We start from the raw sequence: 12991 nt of genomic DNA on the forward strand, positions 1-12991 counted from the left end.
GCCCACTACACCATGTCCCTAAGCGCCACATCTACACGTCTTTTAAATCCTTCCAGGGATGCTGACTCCACCACTTCCCTGGGCAGCCTGTGCCAAGGCTTCACAATGGTTCTTGCGGTGAAGAAATTTCTCCCACTATCCAATCTAAACCTCCCCTGGTGCAACTTGAGGCCATTTCCTCTCATCCTATCGCTTGTTACTTGGGAGAAGAGACCAACACCCACCTCGCTACAACCTCCTTCTAGGTAACTGTAGAGCGCGATGAGGTCTCCCCTCAGCCTCCTCTTCTCCAGGCTAAACAACCCCAGTTCCCTCAGCCGCTCCTCACAAGACTTGTGCTCCAGACCCTTCACCAGCTTCGTTGCCCCCTTCTCTGGACACGCTCCAGCACCTCCATGTCCTTCTTGTAGTGAGGGGCCCAAAACTGAACACAGTATTCGAGGTGCGGCCTCACCAGTGCCGAGTACAGGGGCACCATCACCTCCCTGCTCCTGCTGGCCACACTATTTCTGATACAGGCCAAGATGCCGTTGGCCTTCTTGGCCACCTGGGCACACTGCCGGCTCGTGTTCAGCTGGCTGTCAACCAGCACCCCCAGGTCCTTTTCCTCTGGGCAGCTTTCCAGCCACTCTTCTCCAAGCCTGTAGCGTTGCCTGGGGTTGTTGTGGTCGAAGTGCAGGACCCGGCACTTGGCCTTGTTGAACCTCATACAATTGGCCTCGGCCCATCGATCCAGCCTGTCCAGGTCCCTCTGCAGAGCCTTCCTACCCTCCAGCAGATCAACACTCCCGCCCAACTTGGTGTCGTCTGCAAACTTACTGAGGGAGCACTCGATCCCCTCGTCGAGATCGTTGATAAAGATATTGAACAAGACTGGCCCCAATACTGAGCCCTGGGGAACACCGCTCGTGACCGGCCGCCAACTGGATTTAACTCTGTTCACCACAACTCTCTGGGGTCGGCCGCCCAGTCAGTTTTTTACCCAGTACTGAAGATAATACCAGAAAAATGTTGAAGATAAACTGCAGTGAAGACTGTATTCTCCAGTACAAGCACTTCGTTTAACACATGCTGGAGAGCTACAGAACCTTGAAAGCCAGATCTAAAGCAAGAATGTCAGAAAACACAACTTTTACAAACAAGTACACTTACTTTTTAATTTTGACACTAAAGAGAAACTCATCAACATAAAAAGAAGGGTTAGCAGATTTCCAGTGAGAAGAGTAAGACAATGTTAACAACATCAGCAGATATGCGAGAAGGGATTCTAACATCTACCAGGCAAATTCAGAACTCCGTTTTTATGATAACATCAGAGAGGCCCCGAATTTTCTATGAGTATGAAGCTCTCATTCCCTCTGTGAAAGCAGCATGACCAGGTCGCAGGTGCCTGTACACAAAATGCAAGCGTCACAGGAAACAAACAGGAGGAACTAGGAGTCAGTGCACAGTTCCAGAAACATGCGTTATCTGAACTACCCGTCATCCTAGATGATGAAAGCACTTACTAGGATTACAGAAAATGTGGTGGGATAGCTTGCAGAACCGGAGCACTGCCATGAACAGACTCAGGATATTTTGAGGAGGACAAGCTAAGGCGGCAAGGAGATTCTTGCAAAGGAAAGGGAGTCTTGAATGCATGGACATTTGCTTTGAAATAGGTAAGAAACAAGTCCAACGTTTTTGCATGAGGGTTAGAAGACAGAACATTAGGTTACATTAGGGTGGACATCTGCTTCAAAGCACCTGATCAAGAGAACAAAATAGATAAAGCTTTCTTAAGGGAAGACTTACAATAAAGTCCAGTTTTCACAGAGGACTTAAAGCACTCCAACATCTGCTGCAAGCGTAACACAGCATGATGGAGACAATCAGGAGATTTTTGGAAGATGCAGAAGGCAATTTCTTGACACAACTGACCAATGAACCAATAGGAATCTGAAGGTTGATGACAACCTAAGAGGCAGTGACAACGTCTAGTCACCGTGACCAGAAGACCGTTGTACATAGTGGAATTAGTGACCCACATCAGAGTCCACCCGAGGAAGCCCAGGCCTGTGTGGCACAAATCCGTTGGCCGCAGGACGAACTCGGCCAGCTCCCTGTCACAGAGGAGCCTGCAGGCAGCTCCACTCAGCACCCGCAAGTGCATCACCTGCGTGGCCTTGCCTTTAATCTAAAAGTACAGCAAGAAGTTCGCACGTGAACATCCGTTCTGTTTGACAGTAGAAATGATTCACAGAGTTTTCTCGTAAGGAAATCCTGTAATAGCTTGAATAATGAAAATGGGGTAACCCCTTCTTACAGATATGGTCTGCACGGTATGCTGCACCCCGATCAGCAGCCCATTTGATGCTGCACAGCTCAAGGTTCCCAGCATCTAAAGGGATGTAAGATTACCTGTACCATTTTTACTTTATCAAAGCTAACACTACAAAGCAATAGCACTTTAGCTGACATTTAACAGAGTCTCAGTGCCTTTCTTACTGGGATTACAACAGACCAGCATCTCCTGATGCATAACACCATGATATAGTGGAATTCAAGATCCTGAAAGTAGTAAGAAAGAGGGACAGTAGAATTACAACCCTGGACCTTCAATAGAACAGATTTCACCTTGTTCAAGGATCTGCTTAGAGAAAGCCCTAAAGGGTAAAGGGGTCTAGGAGGGCTGGTTTGTTCTACAAGGATGACTTCCTCAAACTACAGGAATGGCCCACTCCAACACACAGAAAGCTGGGAAAAGTTTCTCGAGTTGGCCAGTTGGTAAATGGGGAATTCCTGGCTGAGCTCAAACACAAACAAATAGTGTGAAGAGCACAGAAGTGGAGATGGGCTACCTGGAGGAACAGAAAAACATCGGTTTCAAAGGGAAAACTAAGGAAACTGTGACCCTGCTGGTCAGTAGGAGATCTAGCGATAAAAGACATGGAGAAGGTTCAGATACTCAAATGAAGTCTAATGATTCTGTTACATATGCATATCCATTATATTTTTTAATAAGCAAACTACATCTTTCTTTAAGAGAGCAGTAAATATTTCTTTCAGATATTCTGAGACACATACAAAACTCATCAGAAGACAATGGAAGAGTATTACCGAAGGCTCAAAAAAGACAAAATTAAATATTAGGCTAAGAGGAAATTGCCTGGAAGTATTAAACCTATTAAAAAGGTTATTCTTCATTATCCTTCAATGCACTGAAGTGGCCAAATGATTCTGTAAACTAACATTTCTTTTTGTTTGTTTTTAATAAGGGAATTCAATGGTGTTTATCTTAAAGAAAAAGGTCTAAAAATCTCTCATACTATAAAGAACAACCAAAACCAGACACACTTCTAAAATAAAAGACCAGAAAAAACATCTTATTAGACAGGAGATGTTGTGCATGTAAGAACAACTGGCATTAAATTTCCAAATCATTAAACCGTATCCCCTCAGGCTCCAAGGACTCTGATAATACACAGCACATAGCAAGAGAAAGGATGTGTCTAGGAGAATTCATAAATTTCTACTGTGCTTTTAGAGAATTTGCATTATCACTCACCTTCCTGCACACCTAGCTAACCTAAAAAACCCCATAAATTTACACATAGAGATATATGCATACAGGCATCTTCCCTTTTGCATATTTTCAGTGTTTTTTTCCTGCAAGTTTCTGCCAGCTCCCCACAGCAGCAAGTCTAAAAGTGGAAAACCATCAACTACCACACTTTGCTATTTATATAATGATCAGCTTTAGGTGTCTAGGTGTTTCATCCTTGTTTCCTAAGATGCACTCCTTATTTACTGGATAATAATGAAATCCTGCTCTGAATAAAAAAATTACCTTATTTTTTTACAGACTTGCATCTGCATCCTTCTCAAATATTCAACTGAACATTGATAAAAAGCTGATAAAAAGATAAAACAAACTACCATGCATGCTCTGCGGATAAGAACTAAAGCAGACGTTAGAATCACTGCTTTCAAAGCATTAGTAGAGCAGCTATGGTTTGACTGCCTGCTAGTATGAATCCTTCTTCCTCTCCAGCCTGGCCCTGTGGTGAGCTCTGCCTCATTCTAACGAATGACCCCCTGTGGCAGTGTCGTCATCTTGTCTACCTAGACACAGCCTCCACTTATCTCAGTCGTCCAAGGATGTATTCACCTCACTTCTACAAACTCCTCCTACTTGCAGCTGCAATTTTCAATGTTCCCCCCCTATATATACACAGTTTATCATCGCACTGTATATCAATACATTCCCTTTTCACACTGACTTTCAGCTTAATTTCTTCCTCCAGGCTTCTTTCTTCAGTGTGCCTGTCTTTGGACACCTATGGCTTTCCCACAGCACGTTCCTATCATTTTATTGATTTTACGTCACAATATTGTCCTATTAGCTTTGTATCTGATGTCAGAGTCCTCCTAGTACTTGTTCCTAAGTCCCTATTAGCAAAGGATAACTCCGCATGAAGCTGCAAGCCCACGTTGCAAAGTAAAGGGGGCAGTAGTTTTATTTAAAGGGCAAATATTTGACAAGTCTTAAACATAAGCAAAGATTCTTTTCCTCAGCCATGGTCTCCGACACTGCTGAACTGTTCACGTGGCTTTTCTTTTCAGAAAACATGGCCGAGATCCAGTAAATGAGCCAAGACAGCCTATTTTAATAGTTTGTGAAAATAAAATGTATTTCAAGTATTTTTAAACACAATGTACTCCAGTACATTTCCTTATGAAAAGTCTTCTCATTAAAAAAAAAAAAAAAAAAGGAGAAAAAAAACTTCTCAGAACATCGGATCTGCTTCATCTCAACATTATTTGTATTAGCTTCACATTACAAAAAAATCCCAGATAAACAAGTAATCTTTATGCACAAACCACAATTAGCAATAAAGGATTTGTAATAAAAACATGCTGTATAATAATGTAAACACAGCCATTCCAGAGGAGCTACTTTAGCTTTCCTGATCATGTTCCCTTAGCAAAACCAATGCATTTAATAACGACAAGGTGTTTGTTCCTTATGCCATTCTCTGTAATTTAAATCCATATATACATGCCAATGAAATGCACTGGGGCAAAAAGCTACATATTTATTGAAGCAATAGTGGATTATGCTGGAAAATTGTTGCAGTTAGGGGCCAGCTCCTCATGGAGCTACACTGCAGCTCCAAAGACAGCAAAGTCATGGTTCTCTGTTGATGAGCAGCAAGTTCAGATCTATCCAACTTACACAGTAGTTAAAATAGTGTAGACAGGTTGCCAGACTTCATTTTTGTCTGAATACGAACATTTATCTCTGACTTAAAGCAATTCACTTACCTTGTGTCTGCATTTAAGTACAACACCATAGGCTCCTGAAACAAAGAAGAAAAGAGATAAACCATCTCAAAGAAGAAAAAAAAGCAGCAAGATAAAACAATCTTCAGTCACCTCCTGGCTATAGAAATAATATCGTTCCCAGTATTACTATCCAGAATTTGCACATACAGGTACAGTATTAAATTTGTGTGCACTGAAACAATTTTATAAAAATTGCTTGAAAGCAAATAGATTTTAAAATGCTGGAATTATTTTTTTAAATATACTTGCAGAGAGATTTGATAACTTGCATCTCACTATCACTACAGAGAAATTAATATAGTAAACTTGAAAAAAACCCAAATACCCCCTCCCCAAAACACAAAACTGTCCCATTTCTCTTCCTTGTCTTTCATCTTCCAAACTTCTCCTTCCATATGACAATGGAATTAGAAGGAGCTGTAGAGAATAAACGGACATTTCTTAAGATTTGCATACAAGTAGTATTTTGCAAATGAAAACTTACTACCATCAAGAGAACTAAGTCAAATCTATATAAAATTCTAATTCATTTTTTATTAAGATACTTACCTTCACCTACAACCCCAAGGATCTCAAATTTATTCATCACATTACCAATGTTAGGAATCTTCATCAAGACAAATTCCTCTTACGGTGAGAGCCACAAAACATGGCACAATGGGGAGCGTCCAAAGATTTTGCAAAAGGCAATTGCGAAAAGGCTCTTGGAAAAAGAAAAATTCCACCTTGATCAACCAGACTTCTCACACCCTTTCTTAATTTCTAGGCAGTCAGTAGTTTCCTGGGGAAAGGAGACAAAGTAATCTAATTAGTACTTTGTTTTACTTCAGCAAGAGTGCTATATATACATCACACCAATATTGTCTAACAATTGTAACAGACAATTAATTTACTTCTACATTTTATGATGAAGAGAGCTTAGCAGCATGTATAATGGACAGAACCTATTGAGAACATATATCTGACAGAACAGCTGGCCTTATAATCCCATGCTTAGGATGTCTATTACAATAATAACTAACTTACATAAAGTTATTTTCTACAGGACAGAAGCAAGCAAAAATGTTGATAGGAACTACCTCAGTGAGCAAAAATACACCTATAATTACTTATATTATCAGTTTCATGTAAGTTGACAGCTAGGTATAAAAATAAATTGTGGTTTGTCAATATATTATTTGTCCACTGTAATGACAAAAAGGGTAAGGTAGAACACTAAACAATAGAAAATAGTCTTCTACTACTATTTTCTGTGATTGTTTAAAAAAAAATAAAGGAAATTATTTGCTGGACTGACTAGCAATCACATTTAGAAAACTAACAGCTTATTTAATGGAAATGAAAACATTCCCCCACCCCCCCTTATTACAAAGGTTTTTCCCCATATTTCCCAAACATTGAAGTAATCTGTCAAATCAAGCAACTATACACAGGGAAAAGAACAAAGTTTTTTGCGTCTGTCTGGTTTAGGCTCACCACATCTCTCCTGTAATCTTAGAAATCTGATAAACTAAACACACCAAAGTTTGGTTTTGCTAATTCAGACTGCATTTGTTCCCTGAACATTAAAGGCATACATCCCACATTCAAAAATGGGGAAAAAAGCTAAAATAGCTCCAAGAACAGGACTACTCATGAGGAAAAACATGGCAGGACAGAATTGAATTCATTTAATTAACTTATGTGTAATAGGTGAGTGTGACCTAATGATACTGGGTTCAGCTCACACAAATGGGAAGTCTCATTGCTATTTCATGACGAGCTGGGGGTGCTGGCCAAAGGCCCTGTGTTGACTAAGTCACACATAACAAAAAGGAGGACTCAAGGGTGGAGGGAAATCATGACAACACTAGCCTCAGCAAGACACAGGGAGATAATTTGGGGGGTTTTGTCACTTTAGAAGCAACTTCAGCGTTAACCAACCACAGTATTTTGGAAACAAACTTTGAAAATAAAGCAGTGACTTCCAAATTAAAGGGATGGTTAGAGGGGTTTTTTGTTTATTTTTGTTTCGTTTTAAAAAAAAGTTACCCACTCCATAATGGATTATTTCAGTGGTTTAATTTACTGTTGTAATTAATCAATTTTTTCTTCACTTGTGAATTGTATAAAATACCCTTTCCTTTCCCTTCCATATGCTCTCCTCCTATCTCATTTAACATCTCCTTCTCACAAAAGCCTTTGTGCTGTTTGTCCAGGTTTTCTAGTTAACAGTTAGCGAACTAAGAAATGGGCTCCTGGAAAGGCAGGAGCATCTGCTCAGTTGCACCCATCAGCGTGAGAACAGAGCCCGCACTGAGCTGCTTCGGCTTTCTACTGAAGCAGGCCAGTGCCAGGCACACGGGCGCAGCTGGCTGTCCCCAGGCTGCAGCTGAGTGATGGGAATACCGCTACAGAGACCTTGAAAGAACCATTAATGCCATCACATAAACAAGACGAGAAAACAGGTCAGCCACGTTCAGCACAGCAAAAATACTTGCCAGAAAGAAAGGAACAGTCAGAAAACATATATTCTGTTTTCCATTAGCACTATTCAATAACATCAGCCAATCTGCTACTTCAGTTTCCAACATTATTCACTGACAAGTCTTTCTAGAAATTAGTTTGTGGTAACTTAACTTATTCATTGCTTATCTGCTAATGTTATTACCATACATTGTCCTTCTGCCTTAAAGTGTACACAATACTTTTTGGATCTATGACAAAACAGTGAAAACGCTTATGAGATAATGTATCAAAAACTCAACAAGAAATTTAGATGCAGTTTCCTCTTTCCCTCATTCATAATTCCTAAATTTCTCATAAAATACCTAAAGCTATACAAGCCTGTAGCTTGTGATCCACTGTTTTTATTTTTATTTTTCTATTTTTAAGACTTCTGCAAGGCTATTCAGTACGTATCCTATTTTTTTATTGGGAAATAAAGGTTAGATTTGCAAGCAGTTGACCTTCCCTTCTGAAATTCAGTACTACACATCATCCTCTCCCCACCAATCATGCAGTTTCCCTTTTCACTTCATTAAAAGTAAGCCACAGAAAACTGATCTGCTTGTTACACTACTGCTCCTGGGTGCATGGCACCTCGAGCAGCATTCACATGTAGTTCCCTAAAGGTAAAAGCCTGTCAACTCACTTATCGATGTTCATTCACCATCAGTGATACACTTCAACTGACCAAAAGAAACACACAAACCAGCTCCTCGAATTCTCCCCAAAGTGCATCATGACTGACAGCAAAGGTTAAATAGATGCACATACAGAGGGACTACCAAAAGAAAACTGCACTTGAGTGACCCATCTCTTCTGCGCTCGCTCCGGAGGCATCTTCATGCACAACTCTGCTGAGAGCACTTCATGAGAACCTAATCTTGAAATGAAATGGAGAGCTAATGAAAAGACAAGAGGCATGCAGCAGTAGCATAGATTCATATCAAAACACTTTTTGCCCCAGCTCTTTTGCCACGTCTCCTCAGGCAGAGCAGTAATTCAAACCAGTTCTCTCCTGCAACATTAGTGAACTCAGACTAGCTAGACCCATCTAATACCTAGACAAGATGTATATACTTATTTGAGACCTTTGCCTTCAAAAGCTCCTGAAAGATTGAACAGAAACTGCTAAAAATACTTGCTCAGTGGTAGCACCCACTGAACTTTCTGGGATTTTTCTGCTTTTCGAAAGGCACTGGCCTTGTTAAGACTGTTTTTAAAATCACTGATTTTTGCAGGGAATCTGGTAACATGAACTCAAACTCCGTGAATGACACAGAGTCTTATGAATGGCAGAGTGAGTAACGGTAATAATAAAAATAAAGAAAAAATAAAATCTAGAAGCTTTAACCAAAAAAGCCATTTTAAGAAAGTTATCCATAGCAAGAATTAAATTATTCTGTAACTTAGTGAAGGTGGCCGGATTCTTTCAAGCTGAACACTGGAAATAGCAAGGAAAACCTTATTAATAGCAACTACAATTTTGTTCTTTGCACTGAGCACCATATAGGTCTGTTTTAATAAGTTGCATGCTGGCTAGAATGATAACCCTTGCAGAACAGGAAATAAGGCTATTCTTTACCTCTCAAAGGTTCTCAGTAGGGAAATAGCACTCATTCTCCTAACAACCCTTTCTGAGGCAGCCAGATTCACAGCACATCAACAACTTAGGAATTAAACCAACAGATATCTGAGATGGTCTCAATGTTACCATGGTGTTCTACAAAACACAGAGCCAATTCAGTAAAATAAAACATCATGAAATGAACAAGAACAGGTTAGTTTTACTTAATCCAGAACTATAACAGTGTGAGATTTTAATACAAATGTAGTTGTTTTGCAATAGCATGTAAGCCTTGTATGTAAAAAACAAAAACTGTATAAACATTCTGGGAATGAACATACAGACTATTACAGCATTATGGTACCTGACCATCTGCATTTAAATTAAAACAATGGGGGAAAACCCAAGCTGTTCCCCAATTCCTTTTCCCTTCATGATCATTAAGAATTCTAGAACATCACCCAAAAGCATCCAACTTAACCACTTACTCCAAGACCTCAATCCTAAATAAAAATCTGTTCATTATTTCATAATCATCAATAGCTGGGGGGCAAGCACTTTTTACATAGTTAGTAGCGACATTGAGTGAGAATCATAAAAAACTTGAGGTAGACATTTGTCTTCACAAAATCCAGAGAAATAAAACTCTCTTCTAGAAATACACAGTTAGATACATATATCAGTATATCATATACCAAGTGTACAGTTCATTTCATATATCAAGACAGAAAGAGTGTAATTTGCACCCTGCTGCAGTCAGTTACAAACTTCTAATTGACTTCAGAGTCATCCATTAGCTTTTAAACAAGCTTCTGCCCACTAGGTAATACATCTCTCTTGCTCTCCTAAAACAAGAAGTAAACTTAATCTTTTTATTTATTTGTTTATTTTTTTTTACTCACTGAGAAGACACAACTAAGAATTTCTAGAGGCTGGGTACATTTTCATCTGCTCACTACCAAAACAGCAGGTCAGTAAACAGATGTAAAGAACTTATACCATATAAGTATCTGTCTTTGATGGTTACGCATTAATCCAAACCCTGGCATGTCTTCTGTCGTACAAAGTACACACATGAAAGGAAGCATTAACCGCCTCTATTAGTCATGATGCATCACTACTACAGCACCTCTTCCTTCTCCTCCCCTTTATATGTGTAGTTCTATTTCTTGGAATTTTCCAGGAAAACCCTGATTAAAGTTACAAGCACCTGATTCAGCATTATAGCAGAATATACAAGTGACAGGGTTAAGAAAATAGTTGGAGAAATTTTGGGGGATTTATTGATCCAGAAGAATGTGCCAGGAGTATTATGAGGAATTACAGATTAGGAAGAACCAATTCAGTATTTTAACGGCTGTGAGGAGGAAGCTAGTAGTAATAGTCTGACTTCAAGAATGGAGCGAAAAAAAAATACAATCATATTGCTAGTGAAGTTTTGCCACTCTTACTCCTGCATTTGGAAAAATCTACCACTTGTTATTTTCCCATTTTATGGAGGGACAGTAAACCTTCCAATGGGACAAGGTTTTGGAGGAAGAGCAATCAAGATTTCATAATATGAAGAAACCCACAATGTGGGAGCTGAAAAAAGAAAAAGCTGAAGAAGAGATAAAAAGCAACAAGAACTTGCAATTATGCAAACCATTTTTCATACTCTAAGCTTCAATCTATCCTCCTTGGCTCATAAAAAAAAATTAGGAATGAAAAGAACAGCTGGTGAAAATAAATACAAAATTTAGAAAACTGTCAAACTTGAAGAAATTATGTAAAAGCAAAACACCAAGGTTGCTTGCACAAGCTCACAGGTTTTAAAATTCAGCTCCAGCAAGCTTTTATTGACATTGCTAATATCATCATTCAAACTTGATTTCGCTGTTGTTGGTTTTTGGAGGAGTTGTTTTGTTTGTTGTTTTTTTTTAATAGCTGAAAACTGCAAGAACATCTGGATAAGTTATACATCAAGGGGAGCCATCATCACATAACTGGCCTAAAAGGCAGCATGCCTCCATGGCAGCAGGGCCAGGGGTGCAGGGAGGAAGAACCTGAACAAAGTTCCCACACCGCAGTAAGCACACAACTAGGAAAAGAGTTGAATCAGCTCCCAAATATTAAAAGATACCTGTTTGGTTAAATTCCTAAAGGAAAACTGAGCTTGAAGACCAGGGCACCAAAAACGACTTGGTTTGTTTTATCTTTGTGTTCTGCGAGTGCTCTTCCTTTTGTATGCAAGTACAGATTCAAAAATAAATTATGCTCATCCTGGATATATGAACTAAACGCACTTCCCAGAGTTAAAACACAAGATTTATGAGCTTCTCTAACAGCTGTGCCCAACTCAAAAGACTGGGTGCTTAGCAGGATGCTTCCAAGACCATAGTGACAAATAAGCAGACTGATTATCAAAGCGTTGAGCACAAAAGCAGCTCCCATGAGTCATAACAGAAGGACAGGAAAGACAATTTTGCTTCCATTTTAGTCTTCCTCTCCACTAAGAGCCTTAACAAATATGTCTATTGTGGGTGTGACAGCTTCTTACGCAGTTTATGCTGGTCCTTACGCATGCTGGGCGGTCTTCACCTTACCTGTAGCAGCTCTGGAGAAAAACAGCCAGAATTCAGAGGATAACACTCTCCACAGCAACCTATTAAATGCAAAGCCTTTGCAGTTTCATCTGGCACAAGAAGTCTGACACTTTTGCATTCACTTCCATCAAATGGAAGTGCCCAACATTTGTAGTTGAAGTAAAAGCACACCTCTGCTTTCTGAGAGACCATTAGGCAAAGGGGGGCAAGGAAAAAAAAAATTCTTTTTTTTTTTTTTTTTAAGATAAAAGAAGGTCTTATTTCATAATAGAATATCTTCATGTGGAAGAAGCTAGTATTTGTTTATCTGACACAATATTTGTAGTGGTCTCCTTGGAAGTTGGTTCTTTCATTTTAATCTTTCCTTCACTCTTCTCAGAACACCAGTCTCCAGAAATATCCTATATTCATTTGTCATGTCGCTTACTATTTAGTCATTATTATTTTTGACAATCTGCCACGGACTTTAAATCCCCAGGCTATGAAATAATATTACAGGCATAGCTTTTTCATCTTTAATAATTACCAAAAAAGCTACTATTTTCAAAGGGTTACACATTAGGACTTACTTTGTGACTCAATTCCCACATTTATGTTTGAAGATTCACGCTTAGAAGAAAAAAAAGAAAAAAAAAAGTGTTGAGCATACAAGTTGTCTTCCTTTACCACAACAAAAGGGAACACGTTAGAAGCCCTGAGCAGCCAGTCAATTGAAGGACTGCTCTAAAGTTTGAGCTTAGCAGGGTATTTGTGGAAAGAAAGGGCCTCTCGAGTTCTTCCATCATGCTTTCTGGTCCCTCTATTCTCTGGCAGCCTACTGTCAAAAAGCGCACTGCTAGGTTCCTCTCCACAACGGCAGCAACCACTAACTCTGCACCAGCAATCCTATACTGCCATGCTGTCAGCAGACAAAACAACAGATGCAGAAGACCTGGCCACTTCAAAAAAAGTCCTCTGATGCATTCCTAACTGGATCAGCCACCAAATCTTTCATATGTGCACACACAAAGCATACTGGTGATTTAAA

General features: G+C 39.6%; 1 protein-coding gene across 1 annotated transcript in view; it reads right to left on the reverse strand.

Moving 5' to 3' along the window:
- Nucleotides 1-12991, reverse strand: part of CDKL5 (cyclin dependent kinase like 5) — a 135085-nt gene that overhangs the window by 77494 nt on the left and 44600 nt on the right. The window contains exons 2-3 of the mRNA XM_075175365.1: nucleotides 5878-6109; nucleotides 5308-5342 (exon numbers count right to left, since the gene is read on the reverse strand). Of these exons, the coding sequence (XP_075031466.1) occupies nucleotides 5308-5342; nucleotides 5878-5941 (99 nt within the window). The 5' untranslated portion in view covers nucleotides 5942-6109. The remainder of the gene's footprint in view (nucleotides 1-5307; nucleotides 5343-5877; nucleotides 6110-12991) is intronic.

Source organism: Calonectris borealis, chromosome 1, assembly GCF_964195595.1.
Source record: "Calonectris borealis chromosome 1, bCalBor7.hap1.2, whole genome shotgun sequence".
Taxonomy (NCBI): domain Eukaryota; kingdom Metazoa; phylum Chordata; class Aves; order Procellariiformes; family Procellariidae; genus Calonectris; species Calonectris borealis.